Genomic DNA, 26604 nt, shown 5'->3' with positions numbered 1-26604 from the left:
GCTTCAGTAACACACCTGAAGCCGTGCTGAAGTGACAGGGACGGTGTCCCCATGTGGTTCGCCATCCTCACCAAAACCAGGGCAATTCCAACAAGAAATACAATATACCTAATTCTACCACAAAATTTTGATTTATTTATCATGCATAGAAAAAGGAAAAACCCCCAAAAAAGAAAAACACAGGCGATCTAACTCCAGACACCACTCGCACTCGCTCATACAATTCCCAGCATGCACCAACACTCCCAGCATGGAGAGAGAGAGAGCAAAGTAAGGAGTAAAAACTAAAAAGTTTGGATTGATTCCTCTAAAGGTGATTATTTTGACTTATATTAGACTACTGACATTAGGTCAGAGTTGAGAGTTATGCATCCCGGGAGTATAAACATGTTAATATAATCAAATGACTTTGATTATGGCTGATTAACGGGCTAGCTATTTGGAATGCTAATTCAGCCACAGCCTACGGGTTCATGGGCATTGTGACCTTCCCTCAATTAAATTCTGTAGATCATTTAATGACCAAAACACCACACCAAACATCATCTCCTTTCCCTGCTAATTAGTCGACTTGAGGCTCATCATTAAAAAGTAACTAAATCCTTTAGTTAAAATTCAAAATTAGAACATCAATGTGGACTCAAAAAATTATATTTCCTTAGTAGACTTCTATGTGTGACGACGGGTAGACTAGCCCGCCTAGGTAGGGGTTTTACTCAACAATTTATTGGGGGGGGACAGCCGAAGAACTCTTTTTTTCTAAGCGTGTAGGGTCCACACTGCATCCCAAATTCCCCATAGTGTATGGTTGGGCTCTGGTCAAAAGTAGTGCACTATATAGGGAATAGGGTGACCACGCAGCTCCAGTCTTCCAGAGAGAGGGGGCATGAGATGGCTGTTTGGCTTGAGGAGGGTCAGTGAAGAGGGACAGTGAGTGACTGCCTGACCAACAGGGTGATGACAGACAGCCCAGGGTGTTAAGGTGTTGTATCTCACCAGGGATGAGAAAGTCTTTAGAGAGCTGTAGATGTCATCCCTATCACTCACCACAGCAGCTGTTTTACAAGCCCCTGATAACAAGACTACATCTTCCCTAAGGGACAGAATCTCTCTCACACACCACACACCACACACACACACACACACACACACACACACACACACACACACACACACACACACACACACACACACACACACACACACACACACACGCACACACAGACACTTAACAATATTATTAAAATACATTTTAGTCTAATGGATGGGTCAAATACATTAAGCAATACAACATTTAGTTGTATTGTACTCTTCCAGTGCCTATTGGCTCAGTAATGAGCCTCATAGGGCTCTGGTTAAAATTAGTGCACTATGTAGGGAACATTGTGCCATTTGGGACAATCTAATGCAGGCCTTCATGGTGAAGCCCTATCATCCCTCCAACCATTTCATTTATCAATGTTGACCCTGATTCCCCTGCTTTATGTTATGTGTCTGTGGTGCGTCAGCCTCCGTTATCTCAGTTAGTCCTCCTCCACGTTCTGTCTGGCCTTATGAAATCAAACATTCCCATTATGTAAGGCTGACATTAGTTAAGAACTTTGCTGATGTTTCCATTCAAAACACATCTCCATCTCCACACTCTAAGTAGAACCATATAGGGTTTTTCGGTTTGTCCCCATACTGGAACCCTTTTTGGTGCTAATGTAACAGTATAACTTTAGTCCGTTCCCTCGCCCCGGGCGCGAACCAGGGACCCTCTGCACACATCAACAACAGTCACCCACGAAGCATCGTTACCCATCGCTCCACAAAAGCCCCGGCCCTTGCAGAGCAAGGGGAACCACCACTTCAAGGTCTCAAAGCGAGTGACGTCACCGATTGAAACGCTATTAGCGTGCACCGCCGCTAACCTGCTAGCCATTTCACATTGGTTACATTAAGTAGAACCATTTGCAAAGGGTTGTACCTATAACCCACTATGTAGGGTTCTTCATAGATCCCCCTGTATATGGGTCTATCTAGAACCCTCTATGAAGGGTTCTACCAATAACCATTTCATCATCTAATGGTTCTTCCTAAAACCCACTATGAAGGGTTCTACCAATAACCCTTTTATCTTTGAAGGGTTCTTCTTAGAACGGTGAACGGTTCCATCAGCCTTTTTAGCCTTTAAAATTAAAATCTTTATGACAATACTGTACATTACATATCTCATAAGGTCTTTATTTGAGGGGTTTAGTTATACCCTAACACAGTGGTTTTAGAATATTCCTGTTTCACAGGCCACCTCAGCCCTGCAAGTCACATTATACTGGCTTGCAAAGTGATGTGTAATTTCCAATGAATATGAATGTACAAAGCCATCGACACGTGACAACATTCATTCCTATGTGAAAATTCAATAGCGCATTTGAAGCCGAGGAAGTTGGTTAAGACGGCGTCTTATGTGGGAGATGTATGTAGACATAACATGCGCAGTTTGAGCTACTCCAGAAAGTGACGTTGCAGGCTAGCTCAGTGCTGCCTCCTCTCATTGAGTATATCAAGCTTAAGGCCAACCAGGGTACTACAGCCTGCCATTAGCTACTAAATTATCCTTATTAACTTATTCTGTGTGTGATTTTAAACTAATCGGTTCAAGGACATACATCTGGTGTATTAGAAGTAATTATTGGTACCATGATTGTCTTAGAATGTTTTATTTTTTTTCATGAACATTGCCATTATCCCCTTCATTATAATGGGGAGATCCTGTTTTCTGCAAACAATGCCTGCGGTCGGGCTTGAACTTTGTGGCTTCAATGAGAGGGGGCAGTCATTCTTCCCTGATAAATCCAACCCGATTGAGAATATCCACTATTGGAACTTTCAATCACTCAAAACCTGCATTCAGAATGACTGCCAAGGTAGGGAAAGTAATATTTGAGACTACCTGTTAAAATGGCGCCGGCGCAGAAGGCAGACGTTTTACGTGCCTCCAACCGATTGTGTTTTTTGTTCATTTATCTGCATGGTTTGTAACTTATTTTAAAAATATTTTTGTACATAATGTTGCCGCTACCGTCTCTTATGACCGAAAATAACTTCTAGACATCAGGACTGCGATTACTCACCATGGACTAGCAGAATCCTTTTTCTTCTTTCATGACTCTGACGAGCCCGAGGCAGAGGATATACGGCTCCCTCGGGAACAGGCCCCGACCCCAGTGATCTGCGTGAAGAGGATGCGGAGATGAGTAGGCGGAGATCGAACAAACCCCCACTCCCCTCAATTCTGCTCGCAAATATGTAATCTCTGGACAATAAAATGGACGAGTTATTGGGAAGATTAAACTACTAAAGGGACATTAAAACTGTAACATCCTATGCTTCACAGAGTCATGGCTGAACAACGACAATATCAACATACAGCTGGCTGGTTATACGATGTACCGTCAGGATAGAACAGCAGCGTCTGGTAAGACAAGGGGCGGCGGTCTATGTATTTTTGTAAACAACAGCTAGTGCACGATATCTAAGGAAGTCTCGAGCCATCGCTCGCCTAAGGTAGAGTTTCTCATGATAAGCTGCAGACCACATTACCTACCGAGAGCGTTCTCATCTATATTCTTTGTAGCTGTTTACATACCACCACAGTCAGAGGCTGGCACCAAGATAGCATTGAATGAGCTGTATTCCGCCATAAGCCAACAAGAAAACGCCCAACCAGACGGGGTGCTCCTAGTAGCCGGGGACTTTAATGCAGGGAAACTTAAATCAGTTTTACCTCATTTCTATCAACATGTTAAATGTGCAACCAGAGGGAAAATAAATCTGGACCACCTGTACTCCACACACAGAGATGCATACAAAGCTCTCCCTGCCCTCCATTTGACAAATCTGACCATAATTCTATCCTCCTGATTCCTGCTTACAAACAAAAATTAAAGCAGGAAGCACTACTGACTAGATCAATAAAAAAGTGGTCAGATGAAGCAGATGTTAAGCTACATGACTGTTTTGCTAGCACAGACTGGAATATGTTCCAGGATTGCTCCATTGACATCTGTCATTGGCTTCATCAATAAGTGCATCGATGACGTTGTCCCCACAGTGACCGTACATACATACCCAAACCAGAAACCATGGATTTAGAGGCAGCATCCGCACTTAGTTAAAGGCTAGAGCTGCCGCTTTCAAGGAGCGGGACTCTAACCCGGAAGCTTATAAGGAATCCCGCTATGCCCTCCGATGAACCATCAAACAGACAAAGCGTCAATACAGGACTAAGATCGAGTCGTACTACACCGGCTCTGATGCTCGTCAGATGTGGCAGGGCATGCAAACCACTACAAACTACAAAGGGAAGCACAGCCGAGAGCTGCCCGGTGACACGAGCCTACCGGACGAGCTAAACTACTTCTATGCTCGCATCGAGGCAAGTAACACTGAAACATGCATGAGAGCATCAGCTGTTCCAGATGACTGTGTGATCACGCTCTCCGCAGCCGATGTGAATAAGACCTTTAAACAGGTCAACATTCACAAGGCCGCTGGGCCAGACTGATTACCAGGACGTGTACTGCGAGCATGCGCTGACCAACTAGCAAGTGTGTTCACTTACATTTTCAACCTCTCCCAGTCCGAGTCTGTAATAACAACATGCTTTAAGCAGACCACCATAGAGCCTGTGCCAAAGAACACTAAGGTAACCTGACTAAATGACTACCGACTCGTAGCACTCACGTCTGTAGCCATGAAGTGCTTTGAAAGGCTGGTCATGGCTCACATCAACACCATCATCCCAGACACTCTAGACCCACTCCAATTTGCATACCGCCCCAACAGATCCACAGATGATGCAGTCTCTATTGCACTCCACACTGCCCTTTCCCACCTGGACAGAAGGATGTGAGAATGCTATTTATTGACTACAGCTCAGCATTCAACACCATCAAATCAAATCAAATACAATTTTATTGATTGCATACACATGGTTAACAGATGTTAATGCGAGTGTAGCGAAATGCTTGTGCTTCTAGTTCCGACCATGCAGTAATATCTAACAATTACACAACAACTACCTTATACACACAAGTGTAAAGGAATGAATAAGAATATGTACATATAAATATATGGATGAGCGATGGCAGAACGGGATAGGCAAGATGCAGTAGATGGTATAGAGTACAGTATATACATATGCGATGAGTAATGTAGGGTATGTAAACATTATATAAAGTGCACTGTTTAAAGTGACTAGTGATACATTTATTATTACATCCAATTTGTAATTATTAAAGTGGCTAGAGATTTGAGTCAGTATGTTGGCAGCAGCCACTCAATGTTAGTGATGGTTGAAGAGGCGCTGTTGCGCCTTCTTCACCACGCTGTCTGTGTGGGTGGACCATTTCAGTTTGTCCGTGATGTGTACGCCGAGGAACTTTCCACCTTCTCCACTACTGTCCCGTCAATGTGGATAGGGGGGTGCTCCCTCTGCTGTTTTCTGAAGTCCACGATCATCTCCTTTGTTTTGTTGACGTTGAGTGTGAGGTTATTTTCCTGACACCACACTCCGAGGATCCAGGACTTCCTGACAGGCTGCCCCCAGGTGGTAAGGGGTAGGTAACAACACATCCGCCACGCTGATCCTCAACACAGGGGCCACTCAGGGGTGCGTGCTCAGCTCCCTCCTGTACTCCCTGTTCACTCATGACTGCACGGCCAGGCACGACTCCAACACCATCATTAAATTTACCGATGACACAACAGTGGTAGGCCTGATCACCAACAACAACGAGACAGCCTATAGGGAGGAGGTCAGAGACCTGGCCGTGTGGTGCCAGGACAACAACCTCTCCCTCAACGTGATCAAGACAAAGGAGATGATTGTGGTCTACAGGAAAAAGAGGACCGAGCATGACCCCATTCTTAACAATGGGGCTGCAGTGGAGCAGGTTGAGAGCTTTAAGTTCCTTGGTGTCCACACCACCGACAAACTAACATGGTCCAAGCACACCATGACAGTCGCGAAGAGGGCACAACAAAACCTATTCCCCCTCAGGAGACTGAAAAGATTTGGCATGGGTCCTCAGATCCTCAAAAGGTTCTACAGCTGCACCATCGAGAGCATCCTGACTGGTTGCATCACTGCCTGGTATGGCAACTGCTCAGCCTTCAACCGCAAGGCACTTCAGAGGGTAGTGCGAACGGGCTAGTACATCACTGGGGCCAAGCTTCCTGCCATCCAGGACCTCTATACCAGGCGGTGTCAGAGGAAGGCCCTGAAAATTGTCTATGACTCCAGCCACCCTAGTCATAGACTGTTCTCTCTGCTACCACATGGCAAGCGGTACCAGAGTGCCATGTCAAGCTCCAAGAGGCTTCTAAACAGCTTCTACCCCCAAGCCATAAGACTCCTGAACATCTAATGTCTACCCAGACTATTCACATTTCCCCCCCTCTCCACACCACTGCCACTCTCTATTGTCATCTACGCATAGTCACTTTAAGTAATTCTACCTACATGTACATACTACCTCAACTAACCGTGCCCCCGCACATTGACTCTGTACCTGCACCCCCCTGTAAATATTGTAAATATTTTCTACTGCTCCTCTTTAATTACTTGTTACTTTTATCTCTTATTCTTTTCGGTATTTTTTGAAACTGCACTGTCGGTTAGGCGCTAAGTAAGTAAGCATTTCACTGTAAGGTTGTTGTACCTGTTGTATTTGGTGCATGTGACTAATTCAATTCAATTTGATTTTGATTTGACCTAAATAATCTAAACTGGAACAATCATCTCAGTAACGGGTGCATTAAGTCCAACTACAAACAGATTCAATTGGTTTAGAAAATCTATGTTATTTATCTTTTTGTAGCATAAGATCAATCAATCAATGCACATGTAAATGCGCAGATATTGAAACAAACTTTTCTAAAAATCAACATGCTCGGAAATATGATAATGATGGGTGTGGTTTTGAGTGTTTTATTACACGCGGAGATCATCCGTTCACCAACTCTGCTTCTCACAAAGACATGGTGGTTGGACAGATTTCCAAAAATGGACAGATTTCCACTAGTCTAATGTCCATTGCTTGTGTTTCTTTGCCCAAGCAAGTCTCTTCTTCTTCTTGGTGTCCTTTAGTAGTGGTTACTTTGCAGTAATTCGACCATGAAGGCCTGATTCACGCAGTTTCCTCTGAACAGTTAATGTTGAGATATGTCTGTTACTTTTTCTCTGTGAAGCATTTATTTGGGCTGCAATCTGAGGTGCAGTTAACTCTAATTAACTTATCCTCTGCAGCAGAGGTAACTCTGGGTCTTCCTTTCCTGTGGTCTTCATGAGAGCCAGTTTCATCATAGCGCTTGATGGTTTTTGCGACTGCACTTGAAGAAAGTTCTTGAAATTTTTGACTGACCGTCATGTCTTAAAGTAATGATGGACTGTCGTTTCTCTTTGCTTATTTGAGCTGTTCTTGCCATAATATGGACTTGGTCTTTTACCAAATAAGGCTATTTTCTGTATACCACCCCTACCTTGTCACAACACAACTGATTGGCTCAAACGCATTAAGAAGGAAATAAATTCCACAAATTAACTTTTAACAAGGCACACCTGTTAATTGAGATGCATTCCAGGTGATATCCTAATGAAGCTGGTTGAGAGAATGCCAGGAGTGTGCAACGCTGTCATCAAGGCAAAGGGTGGCTACTTTGAAGAATCTCAAATATAAAATATATTTTGATTTGTTTAACACTTTCTTGGTTACTACATGATTCCATATGTGTTATGTCATAGTTTTGATGTCTTCACTATTATTCTACAATATAGAAATTAGTTTAAAAAAATAAAAAATAACCTTGAATGAGTAGGTGTGTCCAAACTACTGACTGGTACTGTACATTTACTGTAGGTACAGTTTAAAACTTTCTCACACCCATCCTTTTAAACTGTATGGTTAAAATGTCAAATTTAAACACTGATATACAACGCACTATTTAAAAGAATGAGAAAAATACAATAGAAAAGCTTATTCAGAATCAGAAGGGTTCTATGTAGAACCATTCTTGCCTTCCAAAGAATCCTTCTTGCCTCCCAAAGAATCATCAAAGAACCCTTTCTCCCAAAAACGGTTCTTAGGATGAGAAAGGTTCTAGGTTGAACCCTATGACTTAGAAAGAACCTTTGTCTTCCAAAAAGGATTCTTCAAATGAAAATGGTTCTTGGTAGAACCCTGTACTTCTGCCCTATTCCTCTGTGAAGAACCCTTTTGGAACCCTTTTTTTCTAAGAGTGTAGAGCATCGTATGTAACATCCCCCTGATCTCAGAATTAGATCCAGAAGCAATGGATTGTGTAGTGCAGATAGATACAAAGCAGACAATGCAGTTAGAAACAACGATAGTAGATCAAATGTGAAAATAGTTGCATCATTATATACCAAGATAATGAAGTCTAGTGTGTTAACCATGGACGTTCTGTGAAGAAAGTGTAGCAATTAAATAGAAGTTAAATTATGTAATTGTATCTTTTTTTGGTTTCCTATACAGACAAATGAACATGCACGCACGCACACACACACACACACACACACACACACACACACACACACACACACACACACACACACACACACACACACACACACACACACACACACACACACACACACACACACACACACACATCCAATCTGTTTGTCTAGATGTGTTCGTAAACATGTGCAGTATCACTGTATAACAAACTAGCTGTTGGTGTTATTGTGTCAAAGGTCAAAATACAGGATATGATGTCGGCTGGGGCGGTATACCGATATACCGTATACTGGGGTATTTGGAATAGCCACGGGATGGTTTTTCAATACTGTTTTTTGCCCCCTTTTTCGTCATATCCAATTGGTAATTACAGAGGCGAAGGTCGAGAGCCGTGCGTCCTCCGAAAACATAACCCCGCCAAGCCGCACTGCTTCGTGACACAATGCCTGCTTAACCCAGAAGCCAGCCGCACCAATGTGTTGGAGGAAACACCGTACACCTGGCGACCGTGTCAGCGTGCATGCACCCAGCCCGCCACAGGAGTTGCTAGGGCCCGATGGGACAAGGACATTCCGGCCGGCCAAACCCTCCCCTAATGCGGACGACGCTGGGCCATTTGTGCGTCGCCTCATGGGTCTCCCGGTCATGACCGGCTGCGACACAGCCCGGTATCAAACCAGGATCTGTAGTAATGCAGCTAGCACTGCGATGGAGTGCCTTAGACCGCTGCGTCACTCGGGAGGCCTGAAAATATTTATTTGAAGTTATTTAACACATTTCAATATTTGCAGCTACCTTTTAAGTAAATACCTGCAGTCAACTTGTGCAATATGTTAGGTGATGAAGCAGATTAAATTCTTCATTTCACCTGTAACATTATTTTTCATTATGAAGCTTACCAGTAGTCTCCAGTCACACAATGACGAGAGACCGGAGCCTTGTGAGTCACTCGCAGAATGCACCAGGTGATGTAGTTACAGTATGGATTTCACAACTGTTTGCCAGCTAGATATCTTAGAACTATTAAGTAAACTGTCTAAATGACAGTTTAAATGTGCTAAATGCTCTGCAGTTGTGCATTTGGTTAGTTATCTAGCTAGCTAAGCGTGGTTAGCTTCTTGCTAAATCAAGCTTCTCTTGGTAACAGCAGATAATCCCCTCCTGAATCAAGAACCTTGCTGTCTAATACATGTTTTGTGCCTGCATCAAGCAGTGAGTAGCATTTTTTTGTTACTTTTATAACTTTATGAGCTGGGATGTCTGTCCTGCAATTAGTTTATGTCAGAGACTGTTGCCATGTGTACATTAGCATTTAGCTATCATTCGCTATGGGATTTTTAAAATACTTGTTAGCATTGCTAACTTTCAGATTACAGAGGCTCAACGTGGTTTGAAAACAGCACCCCTCATGTTCAGTGCCGGTATTACCGACAATCCCGGGATGGCACAAGGTTGGTATGAAGGTATGACAATCTGGATACCGCCCAAGCCTAATAAGACGCATTAAAGAGATACATAAGTATTTTGGTAATGAGGCCCTTTATCTACTTCCCCAGAGTCAGATGAACTTGTGGATACCACGTGTATGTCTCTGCGTGCAATTTGAAGGAAGTTGATAACTAGCGCTAGCGCAAGTGCTAACTAGCGTTTAACGCAATGACTGGAATTTATGGGTATCTGCTAGCGATACCCATAGACTTCCAGTAATTCAGAAAATCCCAAAGTATCCCTTTAACATACAGTTGAATTGTTTCTGCCTGCAAGTCACATTATGCTGGCTGGCAAAGTGATGTGTAATTCCTATTGGAATCAATCTGGAGTTAGGATATCCAACCAGAGGCATTGTCAATCACCAGCAACCTCCATTCAGAATGTCTGCCAGGGTAGAGAAAATTAATTAGTGGGATTACCTCAATCATTTAAACTGGAACAACCATCTCAGTAATGGGTGCAATAAATCCAAAAGATTGGATTAGTTTAGAAAACTGTATGTTATTTAATTTTGTGTAGCATAAAATATATTAAGCAATCAATGTACATACAAAAACACAGATATTACAGTAAAACACACAAATCTGAACATCTCACTGCTGGGAGCATGCTAGGAGCATGCTGGGAAATATGATATATGGTTCTATGTCGAGCCTTTCTTGACTTCCAAAGAAACCTTCCTGCCTTCCAAGGAATCATCAAATCAAAAATCAAATCAAATTTTATTAGTCACATGCGCCGAATACAACAGTGAAATGCTTACTTACGAGCCCCTAACCAACAATGCAGTTAAAAAAAATATGGATAAGAATAAGAAATAAAAGTAACAAGTAATTAAAGAGCAGCAGTAAAATAACAATTTCGAGACTATATACAGGGGGGTACCGGTCAATGTGCGGGGGCACCGGTTAGTTGAGGTCATATGTACATGTAGGTAGTGACTATGCATAGATGATAACAACAGAGAGTAGGAGTTTTGTAAAAGAGGGGGAGAGGGGTGGGAGGGGAAATGCAAATAGTCTGGGTAGCCATTTAATTAGATGTTCAGGAGTCTTATGGCTTGGGGGTAGAAGCTGTTTAGAAGCCTCTTGGACCTAGACTTGGTGCTCCGGTACCGCTTGCCGTGCGGTAGCAGAGAGAACAGTCTATGACTAGGTTGGCTGGAGTCATAGACATTTTTTAGGGCCTTCCTCTGACACCGCCTGGTGTCCTGGATGGCAGGAAGCTTTGCCCCAGTGATGTACTGGCTCGTTCGCACTACCCTCTGTAGTGCCTTGCGGTCGGAGGCAGAGCAGTTGCCATACCAGACAGTGATGCAACCAGGCAGGATGCTGTCAATGGTGCAGCTGTAGAACCTTTTGAGGATCTGAGGACCCATGCCAAATCTTTTCAGTCTCCTGAGGGGGAATAGGTTTTGTCGTGCCCTCTTCGCGACTGTCTTGGTGTGCTTGGAGCATGTTAGTTTGTTGGTGATGTGGACACCAAGGAACTTGAAACTCTCAACCTGCTCCACTGCAGCCCTGTCGTTTCTTCCAAAAACGGTTCTTAAGATGATAAGGTTCTAGGTAGAACCCTTTGCCTTACGAAGAACCCTTGTCTTCCAAAAAAGGTTATTCTGATCAAAACGGTTCTTGGTTAAACCCTATTCCTCTGCAAAGAACCCTTGGGTTAAATGCGGAAGACAGATTTCAGTTGAAGGCATTTAGGTGTACAACTGACTAGGTATCCCCCTTTCTCTTCTCCTTTCCCTGTTGGAACAATTTTTTTTAATGGTGTAGGGTTTTATGTTTTATTTATTACATTTGGGATGCCTCCATAGCCTTAATATACAGCAGTAAGACGATAACGCTGGTCTTTAACTATAACATTAGCCTTTACTTTCACAGTATTGGACTTCCGCTCTGAAATGATGTTACTGCAGTAGAACTACCAGAAACATTATCCCACCACCGCCTCACATTTCAGATTATAAAATGGGCTTTAAAAAGGAGAGCAGCCCAGTGAGGCTTTGGCTGATCTGAAATAAATAACTGTAAAAGTCTGCACGATCTGAGCTGAATCACAAGTAGAACCTGCTTCACATGTTAGCAGACACTTATCCAGAGCGACTTACAGGAGCAATTAGGGTTAAGTGCCTTGCTCAAGGGCACATCAACAGATTTTTCACCTGGTCAGCTCAGGGATTTAAACAAGTGACCTTTTGGTTACTGGCCCAACGCTCTTAACCGTTAGGCTACCTGACGCCCTATGGCTGTGCGTTCAAAATGTCCGCCGGTCCACACGTCACAGACCCATCGACTTGAATGGGGACACCTGTTCTAGTTATTCTATTTCTATGGTGATCGGTGCCCTTTGTCCTAGCGCAGGAAATGCATCGCTAGGCTCACTACTAGACACATTGGGCTCAAACTCAGTTCATGTTGTGAAAGTTCAGCGCTATAGCGCGATCTAAATGTAAAGGCAATGTTCCCGCGGAGAATGCATTCCCAGTGAACACTGCATACAGTGGCTCAATCAGAAATCACCTTTAAATTTAAATTGTGATATTGCGCTGAATTTCCGCGATACGGATTGAATCTAGCCCTGGGTTGGGCAAGTGGAATGATGCCCTCCAAACTACATCTAATATTAAAGTAGGAAGAACTCCATGCATGAGAGAGAGAGAGAGAGAGAGAGAGAGAGAGAGAGAGAGAGAGAGAGAGAGAGAGAGAGAGAGAGAGAGAGAGAGAGAGAGAGAGAGAGAGAGAGAGAGAGAGAGACAGACAGACAGACAGACAGACAGACAGACAGACAGACAGACAGACAGACAGACTTAAAGACAGACAGACAGACTTAAAGACAGACAGACAGACTTAAAGACAGACAGACAGACTTAAAGACAGACAGACTTAAAGACAGACAGACTTAAAGACAGACAGACTTAAAGACAGACAGACTTAAAGACAGACAGACTTAAAGACAGACAGACTTAAAGACAGACAGACTTAAAGACAGACAGACAGACTTAAAGACAGACAGACAGACTTAAAGACAGACAGACAGACTTAAAGACAGACAGACAGACATTAAAAAAAGACAGACAGACAGACATTAAAAACAGACTTAAAGACAGACTTAAAGACAGACTTAAAGACAGACTTAAAGACAGACTTAAAGACAGACTTAAAGACAGACTTAAAGACAGACAGACAGACAGACATTAAAAAAAGACAGACAGACAGACAGACATTAAAAACAGACAGACAGACAGACAGACATTAAAAACAGACAGACATTAAAGACAGACTTAAAGACAGACTTAAAGACAGACTTAAAGACAGACTTAAAGACAGACTTAAAGACAGACTTAAAGACAGACTTAAAGACAGACAGACAGACTTAAAGACAGACTTAAAGACAGACAGACATTAAAGACAGACTTAAAGACAGACAGACATTAAAGACAGACTTAAAGACAGACAGACAGACAGACATTAAAGACAGACAGACAGACAGACATTAAAGACAGACAGACAGACAGACTTAAAGACAGACAGACAGACTTAAAGACAGACAGACAGACTTAAAGACAGACAGACAGACTTAAAGACAGACAGACAGACAGACATTAAAGACAGACTTAAAGACAGACTTAAAGACAGACTTAAAGACAGACTTAAAGACAGACATTAAAAAAAGACAGACAGACAGACATTAAAGACAGACTTAAAGACAGACTTAAAGACAGACTTAAAGACAGACTTAAAGACAGACAGACAGACAGACTTAAAGACAGACATTAAAAAAAGACAGACAGACAGACATTAAAAACAGACAGACAGACATTAAAAACAGACAGACAGACATTAAAGACAGACTTAAAGACAGACTTAAAGACAGACTTAAAGACAGACATTAAAGACAGACTTAAAGACAGACAGACAGACAGACATTAAAGACAGACAGACAGACAGACATTAAAGACAGACAGACAGACTTAAAGACAGACAGACAGACTTAAAGACAGACAGACAGACTTAAAGACAGACAGACAGACTTAAAGACAGACAGACAGACAGACATTAAAAACAGACAGACAGACAGACATTAAAGACAGACAGACAGACAGACATTAAAGACAGACAGACAGACATTAAAGACAGACTTAAAGACAGACTTAAAGACAGACTTAAAGACAGACTTAAAGACAGACATTAAAGACAGACAGACAGACAGACATTAAAAAAAGACAGACAGACAGACATTAAAAAAAGACAGACAGACAGACATTAAAAAAAGACAGACAGACAGACATTAAAAAAAGACAGACAGACAGACATTAAAAACAGACAGACAGACATTAAAAACAGACAGACAGACATTAAAGACAGACAGACAGACATTAAAGACAGACTTAAAGACAGACATTAAAGACAGACTTAAAGACAGACAGACAGACATTAAAGACAGACAGACAGACATTAAAAACAGACAGACAGACAGACATTAAAGACAGACTTAAAGACAGACAGACAGACTTAAAGACAGACATTAAAGACAGACAGACAGACTTAAAGACAGACATTAAAGACAGACAGACAGACAGACATTAAAGACAGACAGACAGACAGACATTAAAAAAAGACAGACAGACAGACATTAAAAAAAGACAGACAGACAGACATTAAAAAAAGACAGACAGACAGACATTAAAAACAGACAGACAGACATTAAAAACAGACAGACAGACATTAAAGACAGACAGACAGACATTAAAGACAGACTTAAAGACAGACATTAAAGACAGACTTAAAGACAGACAGACAGACATTAAAAACAGACAGACAGACAGACATTAAAAACAGACAGACAGACAGACAGACATTAAAGACAGACAGACAGACATTAAAGACAGACATTAAAGACATTAAAGACAGACAGACAGACATTAAAGACAGACAGACAGACATTAAAAACAGACAGACAGACATTAAAAACAGACAGACAGACAGACAGACAGACAGACAGACAGACAGACAGACAGACAGACTTAAAGACAGACAGACATTAAAGACAGACAGACATTAAAGACAGACAGACATTAAAGACAGACAGACAGACAGACATTAAAAACAGACAGACATTAAAGACAGACAGACAGACAGACAGACATTAAAGACAGACAGACAGACAGACAGACATTAAAGACAGACAGACAGACAGACATTAAAAACAGACAGACATTAAAGACAGACAGACAGACAGACATTAAAAACAGACAGACATTAAAGACAGACAGACAGACAGACAGACAGACAGACAGACAGACAGACATTAAAGACAGACAGACATTAAAGACAGACAGACAGACAGACATTAAAAACAGACAGACATTAAAGACAGACAGACAGACAGACAGACATTAAAGACAGACAGACAGACAGACAGACATTAAAGACAGACAGACAGACAGACAGACATTAAAGACAGACAGACAGACAGACATTAAAAACAGACAGACATTAAAGACAGACAGACAGACAGACATTAAAAACAGACAGACATTAAAGACAGACAGACAGACAGACATTAAAAACAGACAGACAGACAGACATTAAAAACAGACAGACATTAAAGACAGACAGACAGACAGACAGACAGACATTAAAAACAGACAGACAGACATTAAAAACAGACAGACAGACATTAAAAACAGACAGACAGACAGACAGACAGACAGACATTAAAAACAGACAGACAGACAGACAGACAGACAGACAGACATTAAAAACAGACAGACAGACAGACAGACAGACATTAAAAACAGACAGACAGACAGACATTAAAAACAGACATTAAAAACAGACAGACATTAAAAACAGACATTAAAAACAGACAGACAGACAGACATTAAAAACAGACAGACAGACAGACATTAAAAACAGACAGACAGACAGACAGACATTAAAAACAGACAGACAGACAGACATTAAAAACAGACATTAAAAACAGACAGACATTAAAAACAGACATTAAAAACAGACAGACATTAAAAACAGACATTAAAAACAGACAGACATTAAAAACAGACATTAAAAACAGACAGACAGACAGACATTAAAAACAGACAGACAGACAGACAGACATTAAAAACAGACAGACAGACAGACATTAAAAACAGACAGACAGACAGACATTAAAAACAGACAGACAGACAGACAGACATTAAAAACAGACAGACAGACAGACAGACATTAAAAACAGACAGACAGACAGACAGACATTAAAAACAGACAGACAGACAGACATTAAAAACAGACCTATAGGGATATAATGATGCTGCTGCAGTCACAGACACACACAGTCAGGCAGTCAGTGACATGAAACAGGTGGCTTATTCAACTAGCATCGGCCTTTCTAGGGAGTTTTTCCTAGCCAACGCGCTTCTACACCTGCATTGCTTTCTGTTTGGGGTTTTAGGCTGGGTTTCTGTACAGCACTGTGACATCAGCTGATGTAAGAAGGGCTTTATAAATACATTTGATTGATCATTCAACTAGCATCCCAGAATTCTTAGCTCTCGAGAAGAATAGCAGAAGTTTCAGAACGGACTGAATAATATGTCTGAATAGCTTCAGGTGTAAGGTTCAGAACAGACTAAATAACATGTCTGAATAGCTTCAGGTGTACGCTTCACCTTCTTTCTCCATTCCCTCCATTCACCTTCTTTTCTCCTTTCCATTTGTTTGGGCTCTGCAAAGACTGAGGAGGGATTTGGCAGGTGTTTGTACAGAAGACAAGTGAGGTAAAGGGATTTCCTGCTTGATGAGGCGTCGGAGTTTTGCGTCCCAAATGGCACCCTCTTCCCTATTTAGTGCACTATTTTTGACCAGAGCCCTATGGGCTGAATCTATGGGCCCTGGTCGAAAGTAGGGGACTATACAGGGAATATGATGCCCTTTGGGACGTAACCACAGTCTTCTCCCAGCTCTGTGCATCATCCTCATTCATCCAACTTCCTTCCTGCTCCAAGCTCCATAAATCACTCGCTCAGAGAGTCAACATCTGAGCTCCATCAATTTCTCAATCCGCTCTCGCCCCCCACTCACCCCCCTCTCACATCTCATATGTTCATGGGTTGCGGGGTAAAGACTGACACATAAACACCCAGGTATCTACTCCCTCTCATCTCCCCCCACCTGAGCAAGAGTGGGACTGACGAAAACACGTTTAAAACGCATTCTGTCACCATACTTATTCAACAGGGGCTGATCTAAGTTAGCTATCTAAGTTAGCATTCTCCCTCTTGGCCTCGTATTTATCAAGCTTGGTCTAGGATCAGTTTTTTCCTGCTAGATCATAATGTATTAGATTATATGGACAGAGAGGACCTGATCCTAGATCAGCACTCCTACTCTGAGTCACAATATGTGTGTGTCTAGCTAGCCTGCTCCAACACATTGTACTCAGGCTAAACATTATTCATGTTTCCAGAGCCGGCATGACTGTGGCATGATGAAGGAAACCTGATCTGACTGTGTGGTTATCCAGCATGGCTCTGAGAGTAACCTGGAGAGAGTAGTGGTGCTGGGTCGAGTTGAGGAGAGCAGAGGAGATGAGATAGAGAGGAGAAGAGAAGAGAAGAAAGAGAGGAGAGGAGAGTAGGGGAGAGCAAAAGAGAAGAGACAGAGAGAGAATCTACTTTACTTGCTTTGGCAATGTTAACATATGTCTCCCATGCTAATAAAGCCCTTAAATTGAAATTGAATTGAGAGAGAGAGAGAGAGAGAGAGAGAGAGAGAGAGAGAGAGAGAGAGAGAGAGAGAGAGAGAGAGAGAGAGAGAGAGAGAGAGAGAGAGAGAGAGAGAGAGAGAGAGAGAGAGAGAGAGATGGGTGGGTGGGTAGATGACAGGAGAAGAGGGAAGAGAAGAGGTGAGTTAAGGAAGGGAGAATAAAGGAAAGAAATGATGGGAAGAGGAGGGTGATGTACTGCCTGGATGTGACCGATTAAGAACAGGGGACCTGCAAAAACTCTAACTGCAGACATGTTCTAGCACAATCTTAAAACGTATCATATTGTACTAGGCCTCATCATTGGACCATCGTGAAACCAGGGAATTTGAATTTTAAGTTTGTGCTTTAAATGAAGGGAGTGAACGTTATGTATAATACGGGTTACATGCAGAACAGTGGAGGCTACTGAGGGCTTTTAATAATGGCTGGAACGGAGTCATGGAATGGTACCGTTCATTTGATACCATTCCGCTCCAGTCATTACCACAAGCCTCCCCAATTAACGTGCCACCAACCTCCTGTGATGGAGAAAATCTGACCTCTCTGAAATGACAATGGATGGTCCTCCCTTTAGCAAAAATATATTTGACCTAAATTCCCCCTGAACGCTTGAAAAAAAAAACAAGTGACCCTTGTCTAGAACCCAAATAATAGTTAAAACATAAAGTGGATAGCAGAGAACATGCCTACCGTTTACCCTCACGTTTACCCTCACGTTTACCCTCACTTCTTGGACAGACCATAGCCTTAGATATGTCTTTTTACCAACAGTTTTTCGTGTTATAATAATTTTGATAGCACACAGGGCTGCGGGCCAGAAGCTTGTTGGTTCACAGACCACCGTGGACAAGAGTAGGGGTGGAATTATCTCCTTTATAGTAGAAGCATTGCATTAATCGATCCGGCGTATTTGCAGGTCTTGTTTGCAACCAAACTGTCCCTGTTTGCCAATAATGAAATCTGAGACGTCATTAGGAATCTGAGTATGGTAGCCTACTTTCAAAAGTTAGGCCTACTGGTACCTTTCCACCTCAGACAGAGTAGGCTGACCGACGCAGAATAATCGAAGCTTTACCTGCTGGCTACTCTTCTTCCATGGCTCAACCCAATGAGAGAAGATCACAAGGGTTTTCCTAAAAGCTGTCTGGGTTTAAACATCATCTGTTGTACAGAAAGTGAATAGCTCAATCAATTGATAGTGACAGAATTAGATTACTTCCCCATTTTTATTTTGTATCCTCGGCTGTAGAAGGTTGTAGCTCAGCCTCAATGTCAAAGAAACGGAACACCGAGATATGCCCATATGCATCGGAGTCACATCTTTCCCGGGTATTTTACAGCTTGTTTCTAGCATAAAGCATTGTGGACCAAAGCGCTGTTATAAATCAATTTATATATCAATTTATTTTCTTCAAAATCTTAAGCTAACAGAGGGAAATATGGTGCCATTTGTGATTCAGCGTAGTGCTTCTGTCAACCTGTGTTTCTCTCACCTCTCCCTCGTCATCTCTCACCCCTTGCCTCTCCCCCTCCCCTGCCTGTCGGGGGCTAGGTTGGAGGTGGGGTATGGCTGTGGGTTGGGTAGGGGGATAGAGAGAGGGGGGGGGGGGGGGTGGAGGTATTAGTGGTGAAAATCTTTGCCAGGCCTCAGAGCAGATGCCTTGTATTGAGACTGAGCCTGGTGCCCAGTTAGCCTTGCATGGCCCAAGCCTGCGGTTTGTAACAGCTAACTGTTGGATTTAGAGAGAACGTTCCAGTCACACCCCCACCCCTTGGTTGATACCCCCTCCCTTCATCCCTTGCTCCCTCTCTCCACTCTAAAAATGTGTGCCTCAGTAGGACAACCCAGCAGGAAGTCCACATGTTTTCCTTTAGCCTCCAGCCCCCCCCTCTCTCTCTCTCTCTCTCTCTCTCTCTCTCTCTCTCTCTCTCTCTCTCTCTCTCTCTCTCTCTCTCTCTCACTCTCTCTCTCTCTCACTCTCACTCTCTCTCTCTCTCTTTCTCTTCCCCCTCTTCTGCCCAGCCCTGTCCCCCTCTCACTTACAGTGTTTCATTGAGGTGAGCCAAATTCTGGATAGTGGCGAGGTTACACAAAACGTATTCAAGAGGGCACTCACACGCACACCAACACACACACCTATGCATGCACACACACACTTGGTCACACACACAGTCTCACACACATCCGAACATATGCAAGCTGAACAATGGCTGTTTACTGAGGGAGTAGGTAAGGGGGGGGGGGGGGGGGGGGGCGTACCTCTTTGGAGGGGCTGATTGGAGCCAGCGTAAACACACAGCCCGGGAAGTGTTGAAGTGAGGGAATGAGGGAGGGGAGAGAGACAGAAGGAGGGAGGAACAGTGGATGTGTACAGACAGGGAGAAGGAAAGTTTTCTACTGCAGTGTCTGTCCCTCTGTGTGAGTTTCGCCTCTCCCACACGGTTGTCCCGTTTGATTTCGGACGAATGACAGAGCACCCGAGAGGTGAGTAACTGCATTTCTATATGCGCACACAGCGACCACATACATATTCACACACACACACACACACACACACAAACACACACATACATTTGCTTATACACACACACTCACTGACACACAGACCAGTGTAAGAGCTGGACAACATGACAAGTCTGGGCTTGTGAGACTTCACTTAAGCTGTTCTCTACTTTATTGCCTACCTGATTGTCATTTCTAGAGGATTGTGCACGTTGTGATATGTTTTTAACTCCTCCTGATTGCTTTCAAATGTTCCTTTAAAAGTGGTCTTAAAATGGGCAATCTGGTTGATTGAGCCATTGTTTCTTGAATAATATCAAATATAAAGGCCTCGTGAGCTTAGTTCAACTGTCTTACCCCTTCAGAATGTTAAACATAAACGTGTTGTACTCTCTGCAAGATGTTGTTGTCTGTTGCTGTTGTGTGGTGCTATGGAACGAAGCCAGTGGGTGAAGTTGGTGGGATGTTGGAGGGAGAGTCATGTGGGTACAGCTGTGTGTGTCTAATGAGACCAAATGGGGAAGGAGTTGTTTTGGGGTCATACACCAAGAGATACTGACATTGACAGAAGTTTAGACACTGTTGCATTATGGTTGCTTTATCAACACTGTCCTTAAGCTCACTCGCTATCGTTTCCGGTATCCTCCCTCAAATCAAACCCGATCTGTCCACATTGTGGACAGCATCTTCCTGTATTGTCATAGTTTGCTTTTCAAGATCACAGTAGAGAGATTCCTTATTCCTTATTAGGTAGATATGGATCATTTCGTATCAGATTTATTTAGATTTGCCCATGTTTTTTTGGGGTGGCAGGTAGCCTAGTGGTTAGAGTGTTGGGCCTGTAATCGAAAGGTTGCTAGGACAAATCCCTGAGCTGACAAGGTAAAAATCTGTCGTTCTGCCCACTGTTCCTAGGCCGTCATTGTAAATAAGAATTTGTTCTTAAACTGACTTGCCTAGTTAAATAAAGGGTAATTTTTTTTGATGAATGTAGTTTGCTTTCTGGATCAAATATGCTTTTGAAGCCCTTTGGGGATGTGTTCCTATTTTCAAAGTGAACACCGGTGTCACTGAAGAAAAGAAGGGATCCTAGCCTCACATCACGTTGATCTGCTACATTGTTACGCTCGATATACTTCATATACTGTAGGAAATGTCTGTTTGTTGTGGTCGGTGAAGTATGCCTATTTTAAACGGTACATTTTAGGCCAATGGAAACTAAGACTCCCTGGATAACAGTGGCTGGGTGTACTATCCTGGCAAAAAAAAAATGAAAATGAAATGAAGACCCACATCAAGATCCACTGTAACCGAAGTGATATGTTCAGTATTTTTGCTGTGGGTTTGAGAAGCAGAAGTCTATTTTCCAGGCTGGCTTCATGATACCCAGGGACATTTTCAGTGTTTTCCTCAAGTTAAAGTAGATTCACATCTGGAGTTATTGGGCCAGTTGCCCGAGTGGAACCCTTATGGAATATCAACGTTTTCAACACGTAAACGTTTGATATGAATCTCACTTAACGTCAAAGTCTAAACAGTAAACTTCGTTTTTTCTCTCTTTCCCGTAAATTACCATAATGTATTTAGAAGCTGGACCTAATGTTTGCATGACGTGTCTAATAAGCCTAATAACTGATTGGCAGGGCATCACTACACTGGGTTAGTTGGTAACTGCTTTCTCTGCACTTTCTCTGCAGTCGTTTTTCTACTAGTTTTTCTCCTGCAGTACTCTCCATTAAATGTCTTGCTACTGCTTTAGAGGCAATAGATTCACATTTAAATTAACCTAAAAAAAAAACATTTAGGCAAGTCAATTGATTAGCTAAATAGGTGCTTCTTACCATAAAAACAATAGCTGAGATTTTAGAATTCGGACAGAATACTGATAGATTTGTCAAAATAACCGACTGAAGTTCTGCTTCAAAGCAATCACGTTCCGTTTGAATATGCTGAGACATCCTCCGTGGTGAAATTTGAGATTTGTTGAATCTTTCTCAGCGGTTTGTTTATTAAGCCCCGCTCCCCGTAGGGAGAGGAACGTCTCGTCACATGAGCTCGCACCTCGTTCCCACACCCCATCCCTCATCTTGCCCGGCGCTTGCTGCCTGGCAATGCTAAACGGCCGCCGTCTCACAAGTTTTCTCTTGCCCGCTCTTTGCTGATGCTGTGGATTGACACCAATTTACTCAAATGAAAACTGCATGGAAAACTGTTATTAAGTGTAACGCAAGGCTTTGCTGTCTGTTGAACCCAAATCAAGCTATTTGTCTAAGTGCTAGCACATGGAAGCACATAGAAGCACATGGAAGCACATGGAAGCACATGGAAGGGCAGCGATTTTGGCAGTAACCTACATCAACAAGCCGAAGCACAATCATTGTCACCTCACACCAGATGTCCGCCCTTTATGATATTGTGACGCGAGTGTCCTTCCTGACTGAATAAGTTCTTGACCACGTGACTACACTCCATCGAGAGAAAGTCCCAGTGGGGGCCTCACTCCGCATCCATGCCTGGGATCAAACACCAAACTGGGTCATAGCTAGCACTTGATGAGGGTCTGTGGCTATGGATTTGGATGGCTGTCTGGAGGGATTACGCTCTACGTTAACACACCTGCGCCCAGCGGCATGAGGACCAGTAAGATCCGACCAGGTGTTTACCCACCAACGCTATCAGCGACGTCTGTCCTCATTGGGCCCTCAGCCAACATCGTCAGTAATGTCAGCTCTCATTGGGGGGTTTGTGGCTTGATCAAACCCTGTCAAAGGACTTCTGATACGAGGTCACATTTTGAGTCGGAGCGTCGAACAAGATGAAACGCTGCACTGGATAAAATGATTGGAAGTTAGTGTGTGGTTCTTGGAGGTGTGTGTGTGGAGTTTTTGGTGGAGTGTGTGGGGTGGGGGGGGGGTGGGGGGGCTTTCATCCTGAACTCGATATCCACGAAGCATCCCAAGGTAGTTTACCATCAATCAACCAATTAATCTGTCCATTTAATCACCACCAAAGACTTAAGATGACGCCCTAAAGGCCAAGCACTTCTAGGAGACTGTAAGTTGCTGAAACATATCTTATAAGGAGAAGATTTTGGAGTTGAGTTTCTTCAACACATCATCTGGGGTTAAGACCGGGGGGGGGGGGGGGTTTCTGACTTCATACACAAGGCTTCTTTTGTGACTTGGAACCAGATAGCGATCATAGTCGATTATCTTAGTTACCACCATTGCAGTCATGTGAGCCCCACCACATTCTCATTGTTGGGGCTTTCATCCTGAACTCGATATCAGAGACGCAACCCAGGGTAGTTTACCATCAATCAACGCATCATCTGGGGTTAAGACTGGGAGGTGTCCTTTTGGCAAGAACGGAGTTTGTAATAATTGAGGTGGATATGATAACGAGGGATTATCTCCTTCTAAATCTCATGTTACATTAATCAACTTCTCCCTACTGCTTAGTGACCTCATCATGAACCAAATCATTTCCTTGAATTTTTTTAAATTTTACCTTCATTTAACAAATTCTTATTTTCAATGATGGCCTAGGAACAGTGGGTTGACTGCCTTGTTCAGGGGCAGAACGACAAAATGTTTACCTTGTCAGCTCGGGGATTTGATCTTGCAACCTTTCATTTACTAGTCCAACTAGTCCCTAGGCTACCTGCCACCCCAAAGATGGAGGATAGGTAAAAAAAAATATTTTTGCAAAATGGAGGGAAAACATTTCATGATGTAAGTGAGCACCTCATCGGTCGACACTTTAAACAAACCAAAGATAGGCCCATTCCCATTTCACAAATAGACCACGGGTTTGTATTGCTCTTGGTTGCGGTTGAAGACGCTTTCGGTCAGCTTGTGATGGCCGCATTTGAAATACTTGTGCCAGGAAAAGTGACAGGCTAGCAGAAAATAGTGTAGTAGGGTGCCAAATTTCTTCAACTAATAATGATTTATTATACTGTAGTTCTAGCATTTTCCCTCTATATCTTAACCCTACAGTATATTAGTAATTCAACATCTTGACCAAAACAATAATCCTTGAATGCTGGAAAGAACATTTGTTTGACCCGAAGCAGTTATATGAAATGTTGTCCACAACTTACATAAACATGATGAGATACACAATGGGGTTTTCTAATGGTAATTTACTGTGGTTACAAAACCGTTTTAATAGGATGAGAGGGAGGCACATGGAGAAAACAGGACTAGCATAAAGACAGCCAATCCTTCTTTCACTGATGCTGTGCTCTCTTTTACATTTCAACATTTCACTGATTTATTTCATCGTTTCTTTTTTGACATCTTTAGTCTTCCGTACTCTTTGTCATTCTATTGTTAGGTCACGGTAGAGAATGACATAAGACATCAGCATTTAAAAGGAGTTCATAGGAGCCTATATGCTGGATGTGACAGGGATTATCTATAGATGAAATATGTGCTTCCTGTCCTATGGTGACGTGGGCTGGGCACTGAGCTTATGGAAAATCTGGCAAGACATTACATTTGTTTTTTAGGAGGCTGCGCTGTGAGGAGCAAGCCTCTATTAAAGGGAGGGTAAATGTGGCTTATCCAGAGAATTGGTTGGAGTTGGGTCAAACTGAACTAGCATTAACCATTTGGCTTTAAATCTTTATTTATACATTTTTTGGACAATCATTTATCAATATTGTCAATGTCTTTGAAGACATGCTCGTCTAACACATACATGCACACACACACATGTTCTACTCACACACATCCCTCAACCTTAATCCCCCATCTTTTTAACCAAAGACATTCATGAACTCCACCTCATCACTTGCGAAGTAATTTGTTGACTCCCCTCTCCCATCTCCTCCCCCTCCAGCAGGGGCAAGACAAACGTTCCGCTCTCCTCCCATAGAGAACACACACCATCCTCCGCTGACACTCTCAGCTTCCATTATGCACTCCCCCTCTCACTGTTTACATTCCTGCGCAAACATTGTCGTCTCCCCCCACAGAAACGGCATCTTTAAAGATACAAGACCGGTCTGGTTTGGTCGGGTGCATGGAAGGTCACACGTTCTGAACACGATACTGTATGTAACGTCCCTTTGTTTGTCTCTATATGCTCATAGGCAAATCAACGTTTGTCGCTATGGACACCTGAACCTTAGATCACACTCTGCCTAGAGTGTCTCCTTCCTCCTTGCTTCCGTAGTGTTATGTCAGGGGTTTACCAGCATGATATCAGCGTGTGAGGGTTTAAGCAACAAGATATCAGCATGAAACGGCAAGAATGAGTCAGGAGCGAGGGAGGAGGACGGAGCGATGAAACGACCTGAGGAGCACCCTGATAATCAGAATTAGTGGCTAATTGATGAGCGGGTGAAACATTGTGATAAGCCCTTGATGTGCCTTTCCTATCAGGATGGTTTAATTGGACATCCATTTGCCTTCGCTTCTCTCAATCCTTTTTTTTTGAGTATTTGCCTCCGTCTCAAATGGGAGCCTTTTCCCTTTTATAGTACACTACTTTAGACCAGAGCCCCATGAGCCCTGGTAAAAAGTAGTGCACTATATAGGGAATAGGGTTCCATTTAGGATGCAGACATTGTGTTGGTAAGAAGTGGGAAGCTGTCTCCGTCCTTATGAACAGTTGTTAATTAAGATAAGTCTTTATTTCGATATTTGATATATGGATGAAATTCCACCTCAGTAAGTCGTTTTTTGGAAAAGCTTGGGCCCTCGTCCTCGGATGATTTCTTTTCAAGTTTTTCCTCCATCCATAAGCTAATGACTCCTTATCGCACCCCATATTACACTTTCCGTTAGCAAACACAATGTTTTGAGGTCCCCGCATTGGACATATTCTTGAAAGCGTGTCCTGGGTTTGCTGGTTAGATTAGATTGCGGTCGCCGTTGCATGAAATACACAGGATGTGATGCTGAGTAACACAGATATAGAGTTGGAGGAAACTGGCCCACTGTCTCTCTTTAGGGTGGTTAAACTATTATGATAACACTCTAAACATACGTCACAAATGGCACCCTATTCCCTATATAGTGCACTACTTTCAACCAGAGCCCTATTAAAAGTAGTGAACCACATAGGGAACAGGGTGCCATTTGGGGTGCACACTATGAGCAAGAACAGACATGATAAAATAAATACTGTCTCTCCCTGAAAATGTGAATATTGAGTCTCATCCATATAAACCTAAATATAGTTTCAGATGATGACTTTGAGTGAGAGTGGTATGTTTTAAAGCTTTATTTATGTTGTACTGTGTGGATCAGGGAAGGCACTGCATCAATCCTGTGAAATGGGATTGGGTTGGAGTGTGAC

At 42.8% G+C, this 26604-nt stretch overlaps 1 protein-coding gene across 8 annotated transcripts in view; it reads left to right on the top strand.

Annotated features, from left to right (window-relative positions):
• LOC120027872 (sickle tail protein homolog) overlaps positions 1 to 26604 on the top strand; it is a 195625-nt gene that overhangs the window by 38698 nt on the left and 130323 nt on the right. The window contains exon 1 of one of the 8 annotated variants that reach the window (XM_038972969.1): positions 20133 to 20274. The exons of the other annotated variants lie outside the window; for them this stretch is intronic. Within the exon in view, the coding sequence (XP_038828897.1) occupies positions 20256 to 20274 (19 nt within the window). The 5' untranslated portion in view covers positions 20133 to 20255. Of the gene's footprint in view, positions 1 to 20132; positions 20275 to 26604 lie in introns of those variants that run through there. 8 annotated transcript variants of the gene reach the window in all.

Source organism: Salvelinus namaycush, chromosome 33, assembly GCF_016432855.1.
Source record: "Salvelinus namaycush isolate Seneca chromosome 33, SaNama_1.0, whole genome shotgun sequence".
Taxonomy (NCBI): domain Eukaryota; kingdom Metazoa; phylum Chordata; class Actinopteri; order Salmoniformes; family Salmonidae; genus Salvelinus; species Salvelinus namaycush.
This window is presented reverse-complemented; position numbering and strand designations above follow the sequence as displayed.